This window comes from Nicotiana sylvestris, chromosome 7 (genome assembly GCF_000393655.2).
Source record: "Nicotiana sylvestris chromosome 7, ASM39365v2, whole genome shotgun sequence".
NCBI lineage: Eukaryota > Viridiplantae > Streptophyta > Magnoliopsida > Solanales > Solanaceae > Nicotiana > Nicotiana sylvestris.
In genome coordinates this window covers 50,879,158-50,903,829 of record NC_091063.1, presented here as the reverse complement: position 1 = coordinate 50,903,829, position 24,672 = coordinate 50,879,158, and the positions used below count along the sequence as shown (strand labels likewise).

At 40.9% G+C, this 24,672-nt stretch overlaps 1 protein-coding gene across 1 annotated transcript; it reads right to left on the bottom strand.

The window, feature by feature from the left end:
- Positions 1-521: 521 nt before the first annotated feature.
- On the bottom strand, positions 522-944 carry LOC138873114 (uncharacterized). The gene has a single exon (XM_070151551.1). The coding sequence runs from the start codon at positions 942-944 to the stop codon at positions 522-524; it is 423 nt and encodes a 140-aa protein (XP_070007652.1).
- Between the last annotated feature and the right edge of the window lie 23,728 nt (positions 945-24,672).

Here is a 24,672-nt window from a genome sequence, read left to right as displayed (position 1 = left end):
TTTCGCTTGAAAAAAAAGTTCACTTCATGGTTTTCTTTGATTATGATGTTTTTGAATATTTATAATTATAAAAATTATGTATTGTAACTGTTATTGCTTTGTTTTGAACATGTAAATTGCATTCTTAAAATAAAATACTAATAATTATGAAAATTAGATGTATTGGTTATTATACTCAAGAAAAATATTCTTTGATAGCAATTACTCGTCTTACGGCCTACAGTCATAGCTAAGTTTTATTTTGATTCTTGTGATATCTTGTTAAGTACATATAATCTTTGATTATTTAACAGGTGAACTGTTATCTATCCACCTATGAACTTCTTCAAACATAACTTCTTCAGCTGGTGCTTTCCCTTTATTATGATCTCTTCGCAACTCCTAACTACCTTCAGTCGCCCAACTAATTATAACTAACTTTCTGAGTACAAAGACTGTTATGCCCCTTACTAACTACTTACAATGACTCCTATTGCCTTTAACTATTTTGGTATATAACAAATCCCCCCCCCCCCCCCAAACTAAAAGTCCTTGTGCTCAAGGACAAAGGTAGGAAATTGTTGTTTAAAGCTATGAGCATCCATCCAAGTGTTGTCTTCTAATGGGCAATTGAACCACTTTACTAGGAATTGTATCACAGTTCTTCTTCCTTTAGGCACAAGTCTGGATTCCAAAATTGATTTAGGTTCCAAGATAATATACCCATGAGGTGATAGGGCAACTGGTAGTTCAGCAACCACAAGGCCAGCTCCAATATGTTTCTTGAGTTGTGATACATGGAAGGTGGAATAGATCTTATCATGAACAGGTAAATCCAGTTGGTAGGCTACAGAACCAATTTGTTTCATCACCTGAAATGGCCCAAAGTACTTAGAACTCAACTTGTGATAGTAGTGATCTTTTAAGGACATTTGCCTGTAACGTTGCAACCTTACAAAGACCATATCCCCCACTACAAATTCTCAGACAGTTCCTTTGTCTACCTGTGACTTCATCCTTCATTGTGCTAACTGCAAATGATGCTTCAAAAGTATGATGGTACTTTCTCTTACCTGCAGACTTCTATCAACTTCCTCCACCAATGGGCTATAAGTGACATTGAGCATATAAGTCGGTGGCTTCTGCCCACAAAGAATTTCAAATGGAGTCAGCTTAGCGGCAGAGTGATATGTTGTATTATACCACCATTCCGCTAGGATTAGCCAATGTGTCCAATCATTTGGGATGTCATTACATATTTACTTGAGATACCCTTTTACACATTTGATCACTGCTTTAGTCTGCCCATCTGACTGAGGATGGTAAGTTGTTGAATGATGAAGCTGAACTCATTGTACCTCAAAGAGAGACTGCCAGAACTTACTTAAGAATACCACATCTCTGTCACTATAGTTTGGGGTAGGCCATGTAGTTTGTAAACATTTTCCATGTAGGCTGAAGCTGCTGTATAAGGATTCTTCATACTGATGGAGTGAGCATATTTATTTACTCTGTCCACCACCACTAAGATTACTGATTTAGTAAAGGACTTAGGTAAGCCTTCAATAAAGTCCATACTAATTTTTTGCCACACTCTTTCTGGAAAGGGCAATGATTGAAGCAATCCTTGGGCTGCTCACATTTTCTCCTTTACACATTTGACAGGTTTCACATTTTTTGATATGTTCATACACATCAGACTTTGGCTTCCTCCGATAATACGGTTGATGGATCCTCTGAAACGTTGTTATCATGCCTGAGTGCCCTCCAATTGCACTATCATATAAAAAGTGCAAGATCTGCTCATTTAACTCTTTATCAGCTCCCACTACTATCCTTCCTTTCCTCTATAGAACTCCATTCTTCAACATATAGGTAGGTTTAGATAAAGGGTCTTGAGTCAGTTGGTAGATTAGTGGTGACGTCCAAATCCACTACTAAAAAGTAAATGGACACGGTTGCATGCAAGAAAATTTACCCAACTATGAGTCGGAGTCGAATCCCATCGAGAATCATACGTAGGCGATTAGAAATGTAAGAGAATTATCACTTGTTATGCAATGTCAAACACTTAAAATTGTTTTTTAAAAATATTTATACCTAAATGTGGAAATGTAAACTAACCTAGAAAGCAAATAAAATGATCAATGGCTACAAGTATGGATGCACCGGGAATTACACTCAAGTAACGATCCAATGTATTTTATGATTTTACAAATATGAGCGGGTTTATGTTAATTAGCCACAGGTAATAATTCTATATTAGCTTCTTCCAAAGACCAATAAACGTCCCAATTGAATTATCCCTAAAACAATCAGGAGATTAAGCACACCCGGATATGGCTACAAGCAATTCAATCCTATCCCTAGGTAGAATCTATAAAATGAGGGATAAAGCCTCAAGTTCTTGTTAATTAATCTTTCCCAACCCCAAATAATCTTTCCCAAAATTAATTCGGAGTTAATGGGCGAGTCCTAGGGTTAGCTAATCCATTTGGAAACATTAAAGAACAAGAATAATTAAAGTAACAATAACTCACTTCATAAAAGGATAAAAAATCATTCAATACATAAGCACAACAAGGTATTTAATCCACACTTTAAATATTATTATTTTCATAAACAAGATTCAAGTGTTGAATACAATACTACACACTTAGATATTCAATACAAAGCAAGGAAATGAAGAAATGAGTACAAAGGAGTAAGAAGTTCTTAACCACAATCTTCAAATCTTCAAAATCCAAGTGTAAGTGCATAAACCCTATATGACAACCTTGTTCTCTCTAGTCCTAAGACTGAAAATAAGACAAAAGATCTCTACAAATGAGTTGATTTATGTATTAAATGGTTTGGGGTCAAAGTTTTAAATTTCCAGAACTTCCCAGTTTCTTCTTCGCGTTCGCGACTATTCCTTCGCGTTCACGAAGGTTTGTTTTCCTTAGGCTTCGCGTTTGCATTTGATCCTTCGTGTTCGTGAAGGTTTGAGTTCTAATTCTTCGTGTTCGTGATGGGTACCTCGCGTTCGCGAAGGTCTCCTGCTTCTTCGCATTCGCGTTGGACCCTCGCATTCGCGAAGGGTAAATCACTAGCAGGTTCCATTTTTCATTTTAGCTTCTTTTTGACTTGGTTTCACTTGGTTTCTTCACCATTACTTCTAAATCACATACAACCTGTAAAATAGAAATAAATGATATTAAACACACGATTTTATCACTAAAGTATAGAAAAAATATAGGTTTAATACCAACTTATCAAACCCCCAAACTTAAACTATTGCTTGTCCTCAAGAAATGAAAATGACAAAATCTCCTCCCATGTATTTAACTCAATGGTGCATCCATATCATGCCAAGACAAAAAGGTCTACTATAAGCACAAACACATGACTTTGATTGGTACCAACAATTAATCCAAAGCATATGAATTACCAAACACTTCTCATAAACTTCATTACATTTCAAGTGCTCAAACATTATGCAAATCAAATTAGCAATCAAGTCATGACACTAAAGCTTCACAATTTGCCTCTTTATCACAATTAACTTTCTTTGGTCATTACTTATAATTAAAAATGGGATTAAATTCACAACTCAAATCTCATGTACCCTCACATTTAAGAGAGAATCCCACACTCATAAATCTAAATTCAAAACAATAATGAGATATCAAATGGAAAGAATTAACTCTCTCTCACAAAGATGTTCAAATGCATACAAGTAGTACCATAGGATTGTCCTTCGTATATTTCTCCACTAATGTAGACAACTTGGTTCAAAATCAATTAGGACTTAAAGGGTTGTAGTTTAGGCTTTTGGTTAAGGTAGGGCACAATTTTGGTTAGAGTGACTCAAAACCTCCCCAAGCACTACAAAATTTACAATCAAAGCCCACTTCCTTCAAAAACATTTTTCATCCTTTCTTCACTTTTCATTCCACACCTAATCTTCCCTTTATTTACAACTTCTTATTTTTTTTCCTTCCTTTTCAAAATCAAGGAAGGTTTCACTCTTTTTTTTTTATTATCTTTCACTTTTTTAGCAACTTTCATATCAGAACTTTTCCAACATTCACCCCCAAACTTAGGCTTTTATCCTATGTTTACACTTTGAAATTACTTAGGGAGAAGATGCCAAAAGCTAGATCAATAAAGAACAAATGATTAAAGCTTGTAACATGGTTGCCAAAGAATAAGGTTTAAGGCTCAAAATGGGTTGATTAGGGAAAATATTCAAGGGTAAGAAATTTAAGGCACAATAGCGGTCCAAGGAAGGCCTAATATCATTTTTCAAACCAAGTTAGTCTATGATTTCTCCTTGAAGCACATTCTGGGCAAATTCTAGACTACAAATAATGCAAAAGAACTCACAATAAATCTCACCACACATGGCACATGAACACTCTAGTAGAATACAAATCCAAAATCCAATTGAAACCAATGACTCAAAAAGGTTACATATAGTATAGGAAGCTATTTAGTGAATCAAAGAGCCAAAATTTGAGTCTAAAAGTCATGACAATGATCTTTACTTCAATTATTTTTCTTTTTCAATGACCAAAAATTCATATGCCGATGTTTAAAACATGTTGGTACCAAGCAAGCCACAACTTGGCCAATGGGCACAAACCCCAACTCAAACCCTTTATTCTTCCTAAATTAACATAGGCTATATCTAAACTACAAGACTAATTCCCTTAAGAAAGTCGTCTATCTATCAATCATCGGGAAAAGTTGATAAAAATTTACTAACAATTACCTGGTTCAAAAAAATTTTTGCTTCTTAAGAAAAAGAACCGTGGTACAAATAAAACCAAGGATATAGCCACCAAAATAAAGCATAGTATGTAAACAAAAAATTAAGAAGCTAGTAAACCTCAAGTCACTGAAACATACTATATATAAAACTAAAACTCAAGAAGCTAGTAAACATACTAATATAACACATCACATGAATATACAATAACAATTAATAAACTAAAACATCGACCAATCTCGCAAGTTATCACATAAAAAAAAAGGAAAAAAAATTGTTCATGCTCTGCATACAACTATCATATCTAAATGAGTCACCCCTAATCTAAAGTGTTGCACTGTCCTCAATGCAACTAATCAATACAAGATAAAAAGAAGGAGGTGCTCCCTGAAACCGCATCACTCGGAGCTAGAGGTGGTGGGAAATTTGAGCTTCAAATCCGCATAATCATCAACCTCCGATTCATGTGAACCACAAAATGTACTAAGCTTTTGCATCATCTTGGATAGAAGTTTGCTTTTCTTCTTCTCATGCTCCATGAACTTTCTCTGCCTCTTCTCAATCTTTCCTTGCCGGCGACTCATATTCTCCAACCTAGTGTTAATGGCCTCCACCTTGCCCGTGATTGCTTTTTGCTCTTTGACCACATCCTCCATGGATGGTGGGGCATCAACTCTAGTATATGTGCTAGCCCCAGCTGGGTCAGTAGGAAGGCCAGCTATAAGCTTCCTAATAGGCACATCTACTCCATGTATCTGACTGGATAAGTGGCACATAGTGTGAGGGCCGGATTGGAGTGGTCCCATGGGGTCAAAGGACCTTAATGCATGTGTAAAGGATCCGACGGGATTAAGGGTGGCCTTAGAGAACTGCCCAAATGAAGAGGAAGTAACATCAATTCTCCTCTTTTTCTGCTTGTCACTGGGTCCCCTTTTCAGCAAAGTATGGATCATTGTTTTCCAGGACCTTTCTCAACATCATTTGGGCATTTAGGCACCCCAGCATCATAGCATAGTCGAATGATCAAAGATGGGGAGAATAGGCTCTTGGACCTCCCATGAGTGGCTTCCTCAATTTCCCAAACAATGTGCTCTCCCATGTTCACAGGCAGTCCATCCAAAATAGCAGCAATAATTAGTGCCCTCTCTAGTGTAACATCAATATCATTTGTAGAGGGCGACACTCTTACACAGATAATAGAGAGCCATGTCTTTGCCTCAGCCGTGAAATCAAGAGAATCATCTCCCTTGTGCACTATCATCCACTTCGGGGTAACCCCATCATGTAACTTATCCACTAGCCACTGGTTTCCTACTGCTTTAGCTCTGTCTCTACGGACCTCATTATCAGTATTGGGAAGGCCAAAAATACCATTGATTATCTCAGGATTGAAAGGGAGTTGCACGCCCCGCACAGTAGTAACAAAGGCACCTTGAAAGTTGGTTCTCAAGGCGTTTGCATAGAATTCCAAAACTATTGTGTGGTTGGCATTATTTGGTTGCTAGGCAAAACAAATTCACCTTCTTTCTATCAACCTAGTGTAGAAGCCTGGCATTTTAGCTTTGACCTTTTCCAAGTTTATGCCTCTTTCCCGGACGATGGTCTTTGACAAGAGTTCATCATATTTTTGCTCACATGCTGCAGATAGAAACCCGTCATGATCAAAGGGTTCCTCTTGTTCATCTCAAAAGACATATTCTTGCTCAATTTTATTGTGTTCCAAATCCATATTATGCCCAAAATACCTACAAAATAGACCAACAATGTTAAAAGCTCATATAGACACTTAAAACAATATATTGGGAAGTATTTAGGCCAAAGAAATGGGCGAAAAAGGTCCTGAGCAAAGCTGTGTGAAGCTATTATTTTTGGCCAATTTTGGGACTGCCAGTGGTTGCTCTTCGCGTTCGCAAGCAGATCATCGCGTTCGCGAAGAGCAAAATTTTTGCCCACAATTAGACCTTCACATTCGCAAAGGTCAAAAAGTTTCTGCCCCAGTGTTTTGCCTTCGCGTTCGCGAGAAGACCCTCGCGTTCGCGAATGTCATTTTCCTCGCCCAGACCTTGTTATCTTTCAGGCTTTTCTTCAAATAGTTGGGGTGCCCTATATTCTTTGTTCATTTGTTAGACTATTTAAGTACAGATCTTGCCCAAATTTTTCTACAACAATAAACACTCACATTCAACCAACCTCATCCAGCAAGCACAACAAATTTCACACAAGAATTTGACATTTAAGATTACAAATTTTTGAACCCTAAGAACCAATCAACCATGGTTGTTATTTTATTGTTTCACACCAAGAAAGAGAAGAATGATTCAAGAGGGAAGAGAGGAAATCACATACATGAATGGAGATGAAAAATTACAAAAGTCTTGAAGATTATTGATGATTTGATTTTTGGGGGCTTAAGGAGTAGAGGGAACTGTTGTGTGAGCAAAGATGGATGAATTTCTCGTTTCCAGTAGTCTTTTGGATTTTAAATTACACGACCATACGCGTCCACGAGGGATGGGTTGCCTACGCGAAGCATGTTATCTTCTAATAGGTCGTGAATACGAGTGAGACATCACAAATGTGAAGGTTTAAAATTTGATAAACCTACATGAACGCAAAAGGTCCATGCGAACGCGAAGAGTAGTCTTTTACAGTTCTACAGTTCTGGCAGCTACAGGTTTTGGCTCTCTGGACCACTCCGACCTGCTCAAATCTACTCCAAAAAATCTAAAACTTGGCAGATTAGTTACAAATAATATTCTAATCTATTCTAGAAAAGCAAATTTCAAAAATGACTAAAACTTTTGAAAACGATGGGTTGCTTCCCACCAAGTGTCGTATTTAACGTCGTTGCATGACGCAAAACAACTTTACCACTTTTCTCACTATTTGGACGATATGAATTGGGCACCAAACTTTGCATCAAGCTTGTAACCATGAGCGGTGGGGGTGGTAAGTAGGTGATCAAGCCAAGACTTAATTTCTTCATTTTGCACTTCTTGGCTTTCATGTGAGGAATGTCATTTTGCCTTCTTGTTCCTCAAATTGTAAAATGTATGACCTTTGTCTTTCCTCCTCGCAATCCCGCATTGACTCGTGTAGTTCAATTCCCATATCACCACACAATTTCAATGTTGAAAAATGTTTGGAATGTGACATTAACCCTCCAAATTGCAATTCTTCCTGGATTTTGACATCCTCTTTTTCCCCCGGATTAGAATCAATTTCAACCATATTTTCATTTATGTTCCATATTCTTCTTGGCATCACTAACACTCATGGAGTCGGTTTTGGATGTTCAATTCTTGATTCCTCAAAATTAGAGCTCACTTTCTTCCTCGAAATCGGACTCTTCTTGACTTCCTTCCACACTCGCAAGTTGGTGGGCATAGTAAGCCTCAACCAATATTTTTATTTGATCTTCCAACGTGCGAATATGTTCATCATTGTGAATCAAGCTTTTTTTAAAGTCCTTGAATGCAAAGTTGTGCTTCTCCTCATTTGCAAGAATGGTCTCCAACATGAGCATCATCTTCTCATTTTGAGCATTAAAAAGTTCTTCTTGATTTTGATCAAGCACCAAGGAAGGATTTTCGGCTTCCACATCTAAGAAAAATGCTTGGCTATCATTAACATCCGAGGCTTTTTGGACCTCTAAAGCTTCAAGAATTTCTTCCATTTGTGAGTGCAACCTTTCAAGTTCCAAGTTATTTTGGAGACTATTTTTCAAAAGCTCCTCCAAGGCACTTTGTTCTTTGTTTTCTCGTTCAATTAGGCATTCTAACTTGAGCTTGATCTCTCCATTTTGACCATGCTCAACTTCTTCCATTTACATAGCCCTATCAGTTTCATCAATAAAAGTAGAATCATCATAGCGGAGGCTTTGGTAAGGGAAGGACAAATAATCACAATCATCGCAATGACCATTTTGATGACCACACTTATCACAAATACTCCACTCATGGTTTGAGATTATGCGCACAATCCACCCCCGGGAGAATTTAAACAATTTTGCCACGAGTATGGCCCTCCACAATAAGGACAAGGTTATCAAAGTATGAAAAACTATCATCCGACCAATTTTCATTATATGATGTCATTTTTCAAAACTACCAAAATAAGCAAGAAACAAACAAGAAAAATGGACCAAGGTAAGAAAAATAAATTACACAAACATTCACAAGTTTAGACCAAAGCACTTACGCTTATTTCTCAAAAAACCTAAATTACGCCAAATTATTCCCAGGAAATGATGCCAATTTTGATAACGTCCAAATCCACTACTAAAAAGTAAATGGATATGGTCGCATGCAATATAATTTACCCAACTATGAGTCGGGGTCGAATCCCACAGAGAACAATATGTAGGCGATTAAGAATATAAGAGAATTATGACTTGTTATGCAATGCCAAACACTTAGAATTGTTTTTATAAAATATTTATACCTAAATGCGGAAATATAAACTAACCTAGAAAGCAAGTAAAATTATCAATGGCTACAAGTATGGATACATCGGAAATTACACCCAAGTAACGATCCAATGTATTTCATGATTTTACAAATATGAGCGAGTTTATATTAATTATCGACGGGTAATAATTCTATATTAGCTTCTTCCAAAGACTAATAAGACTTCCAAATTGAATTATCCCTAAAACAATTAGGAGATTAAGCGCACCCGGATATGGCTAAAAGTAGTTTAATCATATCCCTAGGTAGAATCTATAAAATGAGGGTTAAAGCCTCAAGTTCTTGTTAATTAATCTTTCCCAACCCCAAATAATCTTTCCCAAAAATAATTCGGAGTTCATGGGCGAGTCCTAGTGTTAGCTAATCCCTTTGGAAACATTAAAGAACAAGAATGATTAAAGTAGCAATACCTCACTTCATAAAAGGATAAAAATCATTCAATACATAAGCAAAACAAGGTATTTAATCCACACTATAAATATGATTATTTCCACAAACAAGATTCAAGTGTTGAATACAATACTACACACTTAGATATTCAATTCAAAGCAAGGAAAAGAAGAAATGAGTACAAAGGAGTAAGAAATTCTTAACCACAATCTTCAAATCTTCAAAACCCAAGTGTAAGTGCATAAACCCTAGCATCCAACCTTGTTCTCTCTAGTTCTAATACTGAAAATAAGCCAAAAGATCTCTACAAATGAGTTGGTTTGCGTATTAAATGGTTTGGGTCAAAGTTGTGAATTTCCAGAACTGCCCAGTTTTCTCGCCCAGTTTCTTCTTTACTTTCGCGACTATACCTTCTCATTCGCGAAGGTTTGTTTTCCTTAGGTTTCGCGTTCGCATTTGATCATTCGCATTCACGATGGGTACTTCGCGTTCATGAAGGTCTAGCTTCCTGCTTCTTCACGTTCACGTTGGACCCTCGCGTTCGCAAAGCGTAAATCACTGGCAGGTTGCATTTTTCCATTTTAACTCCTTTTTGACTTGTTTTTACTTGGTTTCTTCACCTTTACATCTAAATCACATACAACCTGTAAAATAGAAGTAAATCTCATAAAACACACAATTTTATCACTCAAACATAGCAAAAATATAGGTTTAAAGACAAGATAAGTTGGTATTTTACCAACTTATCAATTAGCTTTTTCAAATGAGGATCATTGACATAAGACTCCTTGATCTTATCTACAAAGTCAGAGCAGACATATGACAATGTTTGCAGTTGTGGTTGGCTTTTAGGCAGTCTAGATAGAGCATTTGCCTCAAGATTTTCTTGTCCCTTTTTGTACACAATAGTGTAGTCGTACCCCATTAATTTGGCTAACCACATCTGCTAACTAGGTGTAGAAATTCTTTGCTCTAGGAGGTATTTGAGACTCTGATGATTAGTTCTCACAGTAAAGTGCTTTCCAATCAAGTAAGGTCCCCATTTTTGGATAGCTGCCACTATAGTCATCATCTTCCTCTCATATACTGATAACAATTGATGTTTATTGCTCAAAGCCTAGCTCATGTAGGCTAGGGGATGACCCTTTTGCATAAGCAATTCTCCAATACCCACTCCATAAGCATCATTCTCAATGACAAACTCTGCAACAAAATCAGGAAGTGCCAACAGATGGGTGGTAGTCATTGCTTCCTTCAATTGTTCAAATTCAGTAGTAGTTGATTCATTCCATAGAAATTTATCTTTCTAGAGCAATTCAGTTATTGGTCTGGCTAATAATCTTACCCCCTAACAAACCTCCTATAATAACCTATTAAGCCTAGAATCTTCTCTTTCACTTATTGAGGAGTAGTCCAGTCTAACATAACCTTGACTTTGCCAGAATCAATAGTTACCCCTTCTTAGGTAATCACATGTCCTAGGTAATCTACCTCTGGTTGACCAAACTGACACTTGCTTAATTTAACAAATAAGCAATTTTCTTGTAAGAGTTTGAATGCCTGCTCCAAATGCACTAGGTGATCTGACCAAAAGGGGTTGCATACTAACATATGATCAAAGAATACTAGGATAAATTTCCTCAAATAAGGCTGGAAAACTGTATTCGTTAAACTCTGACAGGTAGAGGGTTCTGTAACGATCCGACCAGTCGTTTTGAGCTCTAGCACGTCGTTTGGTAGTTTGAGGCCATGAGCAGGTTCACATATGGTATTATGACCTGTACGCATGGTCGGAATTGAATTCCAGAAAGTTCGAAGTTAATTTGGAAAGAGAATTCGCATTTCAGAAGCTTTAAGTTGGAGAAATTGACAAGGATTAAATTTTTGAGTAAACAACCTCATAATCAAGATTTGAAGGTTCCAGCAGGTTCTTATGATGATTTTGGACTTGGGCGTATGTCTGGATCGAGTTTTGGATGACCCGGGAGCATTTCAATGCCTATTATGGAAGTTAGCATTTTGGAAGAATTTTATAAGTTTAGGTTGAAGTGCATTTTAGTGTTATCGATGTCTGTTTGGGATTCTGAGTCAGGGAATAGCTCCGTATGGTTATTCTGGTATTAGGAGCGCAATCAGAAGAGCATTTAGAAGTCCATAGGTCATTTTGGAGTCATTTGGCAAAACTTAGAAACTTGGAGGCTTTTGAGAAAGTTTGATCGGAAGTGGACTTTTTGATATCAGGGTCGGATTCCAATTCCAGAAGTTGGAGTAGGTCCATAAAGTGGGAATATGACCCGTGTGCAAAATTTGAGGTCAATTAGACATTATTTGATAGGTTTCAGCATTGAATGTAGAAGTTTGAAGTTGTAAAGTTCATAAAGCTCGAATTAGGGTGTGATTCGTGATTTCGGCGTTGTTTAATGTGATTTGAGGTCTAGAGCGGGTCCACATTATGTTTTGGGACTGGTTGGTATGATTGGACAGGGTCCTGGGGGCCGCGGGTGGATTTTGGGTGTTTAACAGATGGAAATTAGAAGTTGAGGAAGAACTGAAGCAGCTGGGCTTCTGGTGTAACCGCACCTGCGAGAAGAGAGCGGCAGGTGCCAGCCTGCAAGTTGGGCTTTGTGGTCGTAGAAGCGCATTTGGGTAGAGCTGGGAGGGGCCGCAGATGCGAGGGTATTTCCGCAGCTACGAGCTTACAGGTGCATGGTAAGCTCCGCATATGCGAAATGCGTGAGGGACAGATGGGTCATAGGAGCGGAAGGGCACCTGCAGGTGCGAAGGCGCAGGTGCGTGTGAGGGACCGCAAAAGCGGATTTCTCAAAGCTAGAAGAGGACCGCACCTGCGATGCATTTCCACATGTGCGGAAAAGCCGGAGGCTGTGTTCTTTTAAAATCGGGAATTTCCATTTTCTCCAATTTTACATTTGGTATGGGAAATTTTGGAGAGCTTCAAGGGGAGATATTCTTCAAGTATCAGAAGGTAAGTTGTTCCCACTCAATATAAGTTAAATACATGACTTAGATAAGGATTTAAGTATGCAAATTAGTAGAAACTTGGGGTTTGAGGGAAACCTACAAAAAATGGTATTCTTGGATTTTGACCACGATTTTGGACATGAAAGTGAGAGTAAATTATATATTTGAGTTCGTTGTAGGCAAACTCTATCTTCGAAAAATTTCGGAATTCGGGCATGTGGACCCGAGGACGATTTTGTCAACTTTTCGGTCGGGGTTAGAAATTATTATAAATTGGATTATTATGAGTAATTGAGCATACATTGATGGATTCACATAATTATTGGCTAGTTTTGGAGTGTTGTGCATCGATTTGAGTCTTGGCAAGGGCGTGGAATGGCAGTTATGGAACTTCGGAGCGAGGTGAGTCTGCTTTCTAACCTTGTAAGAGGGAATTGTCTCCATAGGTGAATTAGTAGGTTATGTGGTTCTATTTGTGGGGGCTACACACGAGGTGACGAGAGTCCGTGCGTAGCTACTATTATGCCTATGTCCGGGTAGTCCTAGGTTTCATCATGCTTTATTGATATTGTTGTTGCTCGATGTTATAGTTCACCTTGAGAAAAAATAAGATTAGGGTTGTGTAATAATTGTGTTGAAAGGAATTTAAATTGAGAAATTTAAGATTTTAAGAGTTCCCATTAAACTTCATCTTTTCGAAGGAATTGAGAAATATTTTAGTAACTTAAGAAATCTATGAGCAACCGCATCGCATGTATGTTTCGCGAGTGGGGTAATTTCCTTAAAAAACGTTTCAAGTAGAATTTCCAATATGAAATAAGCAATAAAGATATATGATTTAAATGTTAAATTTATATTTGTACGCTTCACATATATATTTTGCGAGCAGGGACCGTGTTGCAAGTATGATTCGCAAGCGGGGGAATAGATGCATCTATGGTTCACGCCGTTTGACCCTCGGCAGTGCACAATTTACTTTTATGTTGGATCGGGCCATACGCCTCAGTATCGCCTATATACATATATGTATATATTATTCTTATGGAATTCGTGTGTAACATATGGCTATAAGCCAGTATATATGAGGATTTATCCCTGATTTGAACTATGACAACCTCTTGATGATATCCATTATATCATTATATATATGCTCCGGTTACGGAGGGAACTTGCTAGCTAAGAGTTTGATAAAAATTGTAAAGATATCTGATCTATTTCATATTTATTCACACCTTCACTGTATTTTATATTATTGAACCATTAGTAAGTGTTGAAGTAGACCTCTCGTCTCTACTTCCTCGAGATTAGACGGGATACTTACTGAGTAAACATTATTTTTGTACTCATGCTACACTTTGTTTACCTTGAAAATGGTAATTATAATTAGATTTGATTTGTGGTTCTAAAAAAACGTGATCTATTTGTATGCTAGTTGTTAGGAAATTGATGCTATGTAAAAGATTTAGAAACGAGATAAGAGCTTGAGAGCAAGGTGATAATCAAACCGAATGGTTAATAATCAGGGCCTCGGGCTTGCTTATTCGGGGCCTTGGGGTCGAGTCTGATGTTCGACTGGGAGCTATCGAGATGAGATTAACAGTTATGATAAAATCAAAGACAGCTCTTTATGGCCAATAATAAACAATAAATGAAGAACAATAAATGGAACACAATGAATATAAGTAATAAATGCAAGTAATGAGAGCAAGATAATATGTTAAGTTAGAGAGCAGAGAGAGTGTTCTGTTATTGAATATTGAGTATCGGATGTCTACAAAATGACAAGGATCCCCTTTATATATGAGGGAATCCTAGTATGGTACAAGTCCATTTATTACAAAGATATGAGATAGATGCCACTATTTAGTGCCTCGGTACGGGCGCATGTCAACCTGCCAACTCCCATCAAGTGCCTAGGGAACTTCCCATTTTCCTATGACTGCCGTCGATCCGTATTGTCTCTAAGCCAAGCATTTTAGAGACTTCACGAGATCACACTTCGAGCCCTTCATTGGGCTTTAAGAGGCATGTCTTTGGAGCCAGAAATGATCCTAAAATTGGTTCCTCGGATTTTACCGTATCCAGATAGTCCCAGCGTTTACTAGAATAAGATGATAGGAAATAGTTTTGAGCTTTTGCACTTGCCATGACGTCAGCCAGTCAGGGCATTAAATGTCGTAATTCAACGGCTATGCAAGTGTCGCTGTTAGCACGACAATCGAAGAACCATTGAACCGTTACTGGTTCAGCTTTCCCGCTGCCCATACGGCTTCTATAAATTCCCCAATTGCTTAGTGACTCGCACTTTAGCAATTCCTTCAAGCTTTAAGAGCCAAATCTATCTTCCTCTACGCCCCTCTTTATTTTGTTCTTGGTTTCCTGCTTTCCTTCTCACAAAAGAAAAAGAAAAATTTAGTTGCCATGGCCAGGACCTCCAAGGTAGTGCCTCGGAAAGATGAAGCTTCCTCTTCATCTCAAGCATCCAAGAGTAAATCCAATGGTAAGCCAAACGTGGCTCATACCGTCGAACAATGTATAGCCACGTAGTTCGATAGTTTGAAGGATTTTTATGTCGAGAGGCCTACATCTATGCTGGGTCGGTGCGAACATGCATCCCAATTAATTAGCATTGTGAAGGATATAGGAAAAGTGTGGGGGGACTGCCAATGGGGGGAGAAAGAGCTAGTTGAGATCTCGAGCCCTAACAAGAGCATAACGGACCATGAGGCTGATTTTCTTTATATATACACATACCCATTTACCTTGGGCCCTGTCGACTCCTCGAACCCTTCTTCTCTGGCTGGGTGACACTTCACCAAATTTTCCCCTCTTTCTGGAGGATAGTTTACATGCTTCCCTACTTTTCCAGCAAAGTCAAGGATACGACTTTTACCCTTGATCATCTGATTAGGCTGTACAACCCCCGTATTTTTTAGGCTTGATCAAACTTCACCCTTGATCTTTGAAGCCCTTTTTCTCGAGTATCGACGACCACAAGGATCGGGGGTGGATGAGCTGGTCTTTCCAAGTAAGGACCTTGGACATTATTCCTGCCAAATGGATGTCGTTCCAGGAGGAGCAACATGAAGCGTAAGTGTTTCTTCTTTGTGTACGCACTATTGTCTTCTTACTTTCTTCTCGAAAAATTAACTTTCCCTTTGTTCACACAGCCGCCCCTTGGTACCCCGAATCTGTTTTGGATTTCTTGGGGTGGATTAGGGGATTAAATGCCTCATTCCCATATCTCGAGCGTTCTTGTCCTGAGTTGGCTTAAACGCCGTGGGTGGTCAAGAAACATGGTGATCCCCTTCTCGCCGCCTCTATCGTGTTTTCATATTTCTTCCCCATATTTCCCGTGCTGATAAATTTTGATTACTATGCTTGCGCAGGCTTAGCGATAGAGTGCAAATGAGACCGCCTCCCGGTGTCGAGGGAGAGTCCTCTAAGCCCGATAAGGGAAGAAAAGAGGAAAAGTGGGATGGTTGCTGAGTCCCTTATATCAAAGAAGCCCAAGTCTCGCAAGCTTCGAGCTGGGGTCGAGGTCTCATCTTCAGCTTCCGAAGCAAGTTTCGATGGAGAGGATGAGGATGATGATGACGACGATATCCCTTTGGTACAAAGGAAGAGGTCGGGCCCGGATGCCCTCAAGTGTGTATGCTGAAGGTCGCCGAATCAGAAATGGCTGATTCGGCTCGAGCTTATGCTTCAGAGGACCTCGAGGAGGGCGCAAATATGGCCCCCAAGTCCTCAACCAGACATGGCACAGTCCATGCCGGGGAACTTGCTGTTGTAGGCTCTAAAGGGCCTGAGCTTGGAGCTTTTCGGGGACAAGACTTGTTCTTCGGGTTTTTTGATATTCTGGGGGCCTTAATTTGGGTCGCCGATTCTAGGCTAAAGAACTTAGGGATGCGCAAGACCTGAACACCGCAAAAGCGGGAGGCTCTCAGAAGGGGGAAGGTGAGCTCGGGACCTTCCTCGACGTAGTTAGCGAGAATACTTGGTGCTTTCAAGTATTTTTCTTTGTTTCTCTGACTTCTTTGTTTCGTTGTAGAATAAAAGGTTGTACGACTATGCCATCTCCAAGCTGCGAGAGGAGCTTACGAGTCGTGAGAAGGAAGTTGAGGGTCTTGCCTCGAGCTTAAAAGAATCGGAGACCCTTTCCGCCCGAAAAGGGGAGGAGCTGAGCATGCTCCGGACAAGGTTGGAGGAAATGAACCGAGATAAAGACAACCTTATTGAACAGGTAGTACTACATTTTATGAATCTACCTTTTATTTTGACTTCATACTTATCGACTTGTTTTACCTTTTGTAGGTTGAGCAAAAGAACTCTCTCGTGGGGCATCTTCAAGAGGAGATTGTTGCGCTATCATCGACCAGGTCTGTGGTAGAGGAAAAGGCAGCCTCGTACAGGAAAGATGCTGCGAGTGTGAATGAAAAGGCTCAAGACATACTAGCGGGGGTCGAGCAAAAGCTGACTCAAGCTGTTGTTCGTGCTCGTGCGCAAGAGCGGAAGCAGGCCTTTGAGGAAGCGAGTGGAAATGACGTTGATTTTTAGTTGAGATCGAGGAGGCGTGAACCATGGAGGAAAAAACTGCCTATTCGGATGCTTCGGACAAGGGCTCCGGTGATAACTCCGAGGGTGAAGAGTAAATTTAGGCCATCCTTTTCCCCTTTTGTGCCGGGGTTTTTTAGGGAAAGATTTTGTGAATGCTCCTCCATTTGTACATGCATTTTTGGAAATATAATGTTTTTTCTTTCTGCTTTAAGTTTTTGAATGTTATGCTTTATTGCTATTTTCTTCAAATTTTGATTGTTGGTTCTTTGGAACATATGCTCAGAGTAGCTGAGGCCTTTGAGATCGGGTACTATCTCACAATAGGGCCGAGTATTTTTACAGGGTCGATGCCCTGCAAGGGTTGAAAGATTCTCGGGTGCTGATGCAACAGTACCACTTAAGTGATATGGCCGTGACAAGGGCTCTGGTGATAACTCCGAGGGTGAAGAGTAAATTTAGGCCATCCTTTTCCCCTTTTGTGCCGGGGTTTTTTTACGGAAAGATTTTGTGAATGCTCCTCTGTTTGTACATGCATTTTTGGAAATATAATGTTTTTTCTTTCTGCTTTAAGTTTTTGAATGCTATGCTTTATTGATATTTTCTTCAAATTTTGATTGTTGGTTCTTTGGAACATATGCTCAGAGTAGCTGAGGCCTTTGAGATCGGGTACTATCTCACAATAGGGCCGAGTATTTTTACAGGGTCGATGCCCTGCAAGGGTTGAAAGATTCCCGGGTGCTGATGCGACAGTACCACTTGAGTGATATGGCCGTGAGATGATCGAGGTGGCCTTACCAATGCCTTTCCCAAGAAAATGGTACTGACATAGTCAGATTTCATTGGTCCTTGGGGCAGACGAACAGTCGCCGCCTACTCTATATATGTACTTTCCTTCTCTTCTTTTGAAACCACTATCTTTTCTATAGGGCTTTTCCTTTATGCTCCAAGTTTCCTTCAACTCAGAGCTTTCGCCTGTGTCTTCTTGTATCCCCTTTCCTTGATTTACCATAACCATGGATGCTATGCCTGCATCCTCTTGTCAATTCTTCCTTATTTTCGGGCTCGATCGGTGGTATACCGTCGGCATCTGGTGAGATAGCATCGAGATGCTTTGTCTTGAAGATGGAGTTTTCATTAGTAAAACCTCCTAATGTCCTGGACACCGGGAGCATGCATCGAGGTTTATCTCCTTGATAATGAGGAGCATCTCGAGGTAGTCAGAAAAGACTGCAGATGGGGGAGAGAGGTTGTATTGCAGGTACCTTCCCCAGAGAAGAGCATCATGGCTCTTGTCGAGGGGTTCTTGAGTGTGTATACGTACCTCTTCACATTAGGCCCTCTCAACAGGGTCGTGCTCGAACTTTGTAAAAGGTATCAAGTGACCTTGGCGCAAGCTCACCTGTCCATTTAGAAGATAGTGTTGATGATAAGGTATTCTGTGAACAAGGCCGAGCTCGAATTCACCCTTAGTCATCTAGTCAGGTTATATTGGCCTTTGCACTACCAAAGCCTGATTACTCTGCAAGGTCGATCCACCCGGCCCCTTACTGTGAATGATGATGAGGATAAGGACCAGGGGTGGATGAGTCAATTTGTTAGAGCACAGACAACCAATGTTATCCCTAGAGAGTTTCTGCCATTTCCTGAGAAATGGAATTTCACACGTAAGTGGTACACTTTTGCTTTACTGTTTTTGTGCATATTGGAGGCGAGTTCCTTGAAGATGTTCTTCTTTTTGCTTTATGTAGCGGTCCCCTAGCTGCCGAACGAGGTTCCTAATTTGGCAGAATGGTCTCGTAAGCTGGCTGCTTGCTCGACTTATGACAAGTGCAAATGGCCAGATCTATCCAAGAGGAAATAGGAGGCAAAACATCATGGTAGGTGCTTAGTGGCTCGTGTTCTTAGAAAGGTACTTTCTTTATAGCATGCTGACTCTGCCAACGCATGTGTTGGAGAATTTTGCGAGAGAGGCCATGTCCATGGGAGAAAAGGAGATATTTCCATCCTCGGGGTCGAGGATCGATAATAAATGGAAAGAATCTTCGAGGTATGAGGATGTTCGCAGCGGGGAGAGTCCTTCTCTGAGGTTCAAAAGAGATGAGTCAGCCGAGCTTTTGGCTTTGGAGGCCTCTTCTCTTGAAAAAACATTTCATGTTCCCATCGAAAGTACTTCGAGGGACAAGGGTCATCCGATGCCTCCCTCTTCTGCTACCGAAGGCACTTCTGGGGGAACTAAGCCATCAGAAGTATGCCCAACCTTTGGTGAGTCTCAGCGGCTTAGCTTCATGGTAAGCTTTGGTAGCCGGTGTAGGCTTCTTTTAGTTTCGCATCTTCCTTTTCTTATTGAGCTATGCAGGCCTTTGACAAGCTTAAGTCCGATCTGCTTCGCCATGAGGCCATGATGCGGAAAGCTTTGGAAGGGTAGAAATTCCTCAGGCTTCTTTGTACGAAAGAGGAAGATGAGCTGGTATACCTACAGTGTGAGGCGGATCGAAGTCAGAAATACGAAAGACATCTCAAAAGACAGGTAACCTTCATTTCGTGTTGGTGTATGCTCCTCCTTTTTCTTTCGTAGATTAATATTCCGATATTCCAGTTGTAGAATAAAACAGAGGAGCTGGAACGACTTTGGGGTGAAGTTGGTTGGGTTAAGCGCGAGTGTATTGAGCTAAAGTTTCAGGCAGATTCCCAAGTTGCGATCAAGGAGAATGCTTTGGCCAAGGCTTCTACTCTCGAGGTGCAATTCTGAAATGCACGTACAAACAGTTCTATCCAAGCAAATATGATTACAAGGCTCGAATCTGAGCTTATGAATATGAAGGCCGAAGTTGTGGATGCCCGGGCCGAAGCCATAATGAGCCGCACTAAGGCTGACAAGAAAGTGGCGGTCTATTTGAAGGATGCCTCCGATGCTCGAGCTGAGCTGAGAAGGGCTCTTGACCGTTAGAGTAGGACGGAGGAATACGCTCGTTACAAATATCGAAGGGAGACCCTCGAGGACATCCATGCTAGGGGCTTTGACCTCTCGATAGAGGTAAAGCAGGCAAAGGCAGATGTAAATGATGCTAGGTCTCTTCTGTCCGATGCCGAGGATAGTGAGAAAGAGGCCGACGAGCCATAGTCCCCGAGAAGGACGTAAATTAGGCCTTCCCTTTCTGATTCTGTGTATAGTATTTTCAAAGAACATTGTAAATGGAGCTTGTATTTGTTCGCATATATGAATAAAAGAAAGCCTTGCTGTTTCATTTTTCAAACACTTCCCTTTTCTTCGATGTTTTCCAATTATTAGCCAGGTGAGATGGATTTCAGATAGAACCCGTTGGTTTATAGTACGGTCTTGGGGCTCGTTAGGCTGGCCCGTAGGCTCTTACATGTTTGATCGGTATGACCTTTTAGTATAAACCGGCATTTTGAGCTCTTATGCTTTTGCCTTTAGGCATTTCAGGTTTAGTCTCCGAGTCGGGTTTCGACTCAAGCTCATTTGACCCTCAAGTTTTGAATTTAGGGTTGTCCCTTAGGCTCTTACACGTTGGGTCGGTACGACCTCTAGTATGGGTTGGCGACAGTGGCTCTTACACATTGGGTCGGTACGACCTCTAGTAGGCTTTATTTTCCCTCGTTAAGGACTTTTGAAGTTGTGTTTTCCTGACTTTTCGACAGTTTGATAAAAACCTCAATTGTGAGTCGTTATATGGCGATGATTGAGCACCTCGGGAGGTTTGGCTCGATGGCTGAGTATCTCGAAGCCTATAGTTTGGAGCTGACATGGTCGAAGCTCTTTTGCCTGATGTCAAGGGTAGCCTATTTAACCGGTTCTTTTTGAAGTATTTTTGAAGTAATTGTAGGGCTGTGATTTTATAATGACAGTTGGGCGTCCCCGAGTCGTGTTAGTTTTGCTGGTATAGCCTTGTGACCGTTGTCATTATGTTTGGTCGGAGCCTATCAGTCCCTGAGTGAAGTAGTTTCAACGTCAATATCGAAGGTATGCCTTTTTTGGGGTCTTACAAGTTCGATATATAACATTAACTTTAAGATCATGATTATGCCTTTAGTAAGGTCTTACAAATTTTACATACCTTTGAGGTCTTAATGTTTTGGTTACTTGGTACAAGTATGGTTCATGCCTTGCTTGAGGTCTAACAGCTTTGGTCACTTGGTACAAGTGTAATTCATGCCTTGCTTGAGGTCTTACAGACATCATTGTTGCCTTGTAAAGGTCTTTCGAGACCGAGGCTGGCCGCATGTGCTCTTATGGCCTTGGATTTTGATAAGTCGATGGGGTAACAGTTGGCGGCAGTCCCTGAGTAATCGGAAGTTTCTTGGCTCGATAGCCATTACTTGTAAACTTGGTATTTCCTCATTGAGGGCTTATGGTTTTGAAGTTTCTGGCCCAGAGGTCATGTGGCCTTGAGTTTTTGACGCCAGTCCTCAAGTGTTCGGGACATTTTTGGCTCTGGAGCCATTTTGTGATCTTGATGTTGCCTCATTGAGGGCTTACGAGTTTGAAGCTCCGAACCGGGGGTCATACGACTTCAAGTTTTTGATGCCAGTCCCAAATGTTCGGGACGTTTTTGGCTCTGGAGCCGTTTTGTGATTTTGGTATTGCCTCATTGAGGGCTTACGAGTTTGAAGCTCCTACCCGGGGGGTCATACGACTCAAGTTGTTGACGCCAGTCCCCGAGTGTTCGGGACCTTTTTGGCTCTTGAGCGGTTTTTGCAAAAATGCCGAACTCTTTTGAAGCGTGAAATGCTTTGATGGAAAGTATTCTTCGATTACTTGGTACAAGTATACATGTTTTCGCTATCAGGGGCTCGGTTATTCTATACGAGCACGGTTCATTTGACTGTTTGGACCGGTACATCATTTTCCTATCGAGACCCTATTTAGCGCATCTTGGTTTCTCTGAGTAAGTGACTTTCCGGGGGGATGCCCCCCCGGTATTTGAGGTTGATTGCAAAAGAAGCCTTGAATACTTGTTGAGTCTTCCTTAGGTAGCATATAGATGTTTCCTCGTTAAAAACCTTAACGGTAAAACCCTTCTTGGGATAAAAACTTGGTCGAAGGAAAAGAGTGCAACGTATGCTTTTGGGACCTAAGGCCTTCGAGTTGGAAAGCGCTTCGGCCGTTTAGATCATAGACCTGCGTTTAGGTTAGTATAAAATGTAACTTAAAAAGGGAGATGACCATAGCTTAGTGCTGACGGCGTTTCGGGCCTCGATGTAATTAAATCGCTTGTTCTGATTACTCGGTACGGTCCTTCATTTTGTTTAGTCGGGCGGAGCCGAGAATGCAACTTGTTATTGCTATTTTATTGTTTTCTTATCCTTTGTCTCTTTCGGTGGTGGAGGTATCGGTGTCGGTGCCACATCATGTACCGCAAACATTTCTTTTGCTGCATAGTGCTCCCCATAGACGGTTTTTAGCCCATCCTTCATCGGAAATTTCATCATTTGATGGAGGGTGGATTGTACTGCTCTCATGCAGTGTATCCACAACCTCCGAACAAGGCTTTATATCTCATGTCTCCTTCGATGACATAGAATTTGGCATTTTGGGTTGTGCCAGCCACGTTGACTGGGATGGTGATTTCCCTTTCATTATTTTCCTCACCATGTTGAATCCGTTGAGGACTTGAGAGGTAGGCACCATTGGGTCAAGCAGTCTAAGCTACTCTCCCACCCTCGACCTCATAAAATTGGCCGAGCTACCTAAATCCACAAGTACACATTTAATTTGAAATGTATTTACAAGGATAGAGATTAGCAGTGCATCGTTGTGTGGCTGATACAAGGTCTCGGTGTCCTCATCGCTGAATGTAAGAGCATCCTCGGGTATGTAACCTCGAGTTCGCTTTTCTTTGGTGATGGATATTTTTGTTCTTCTGATCATGTGTTCTTGTGGAGCATCGATGCCTCCTAAGATCATGTGGATGACATGTTGTGTCTTGTTTGTTTCGTTCTTCTTGGTTGCCTCTCTCTCCCGGAACTGATTTTTGGCTCGGTCGCTGAGGAATTCTCGAAGGTGACCTTTGCTGAGTAGTCAGGCTACTTCTTCCCGGAGTTGCTGGTAGTCCTCGGTCCTGTTATCGTGTGTGTTGTGGAATTCACACACTAAGTTATGGTTCCTTTGTGAAGGATCCGACTGTACAGGCCTTGGCCACCTGGTGTCTCTGATTTTACTGATGGCGAATACGATATGTGAAACATCGACATTGAAGTTGTATTCTGACAAGCGAGATGCCTCCGTCGACCCTGTGTGCCTATCAAACATAGCTCTACTGACAAGTCCCCGAGGGTTCTGGCCTCGATCCATTCTTCGGTCATTGCGGGGTATGTTGCACCTCGGGGCGTTTCTTCTATCTTTAGTGTATGGTTGGTATCTCTCTTTATTCGGCTTTGACTCCTTCGCCGGGAGCCTGCTAGGATATACCAAGCCCGAGGGGGCTCCTAATTGGTCGTCTTTGACCCTGATCTTTGACTAATACTGGTTGTGGATGTCTGACCAAGTCAAGCTGAGATATTCGACTAAGTTCTACTTCAGCTACTTCAAAGCTACCGAGCTTCGCTTGTTCAAACCTTGAGTGAAAGCCTGCACCGCCCAGTCGTCGGAGACCAGTGGTAGTACCATTCGTTCCATTTGAAAGCGAGATACGAACTCTTGCAACATCTCGTTCTCCCTTTTCTTGATTTTGAATATGTCGGATTTTCTTGTGGCTACCTTGATGGCACTGGCATGTGCATTTATGAAAGAATCTGCTAGCATGGCAAATGAATCTATGGAGTTAGGAGCTAGGTTGTGATACCACATCATGGCCCCTTTCGAAAGTGTTTCCCCAAACTTCTTCAGCAGGACAGATTCGATCTCATCGTCCCTCATGTCATTGTCCTTCACCGCAGAAGTGTAAACAGTGACGTGCTCGTTGGGGTCCGAGGTTCCGTTATTCTTCGGAAGGTCAGGCATTCTGAACATCTTTGGAATGGGTTTCGGGGCCACTTCTTGTGGGAACGACTTCTGCACAAACTTCTTTAAATCTACACCCTTCAGGACCAGGGGTGCGCCTGGAATTTGTTTGACCCTAGAATTGTAGGTCTCTACTTTCTTATCGTTGGCTTCTATATTTTTCTCGCCCGACTCGATCCTCTTTCCGGTATCTGCTTAGCTGAGGAAGCCCTTTCCGATGCTACAATGCTGGGGGTTTTCTGGTGACTTTGTAGCTACCTAGCCGGGGTTTTCTGAGACTCTTGTTGGTCTCTTTGGTGTGTACACTCGTGTTAGTGCGGGAGCTCATATTGACGTGTTGGGCATTGAATGAGACCGCATCCGCGGGGATCGGCTCTGGTGTGCCTTCATGGTTTAGTGGTGGTGCACCAATACCTGGAACGGCTACACCATTCTCTACGTGGTTCTCAAGACCATTTTTTTCACATCCATTTACTGAGCTAGACATTTTGACCTGAAATCAAAGATCTTGGACAAGAAAAAGTGTGAAACATAACTTGTGTTACGGAGTGAACCAGAAAGAAAATAATCACTATTATTTTTAG

Excerpts from the sequence above, each read along its gene's own strand:
- LOC138873114 (XM_070151551.1), bottom strand. The coding sequence starts at position 944 with ATGGTCTTTGTAAGGTTGCAACGTTACAGGCAAATGTCCTTAAAAGAT.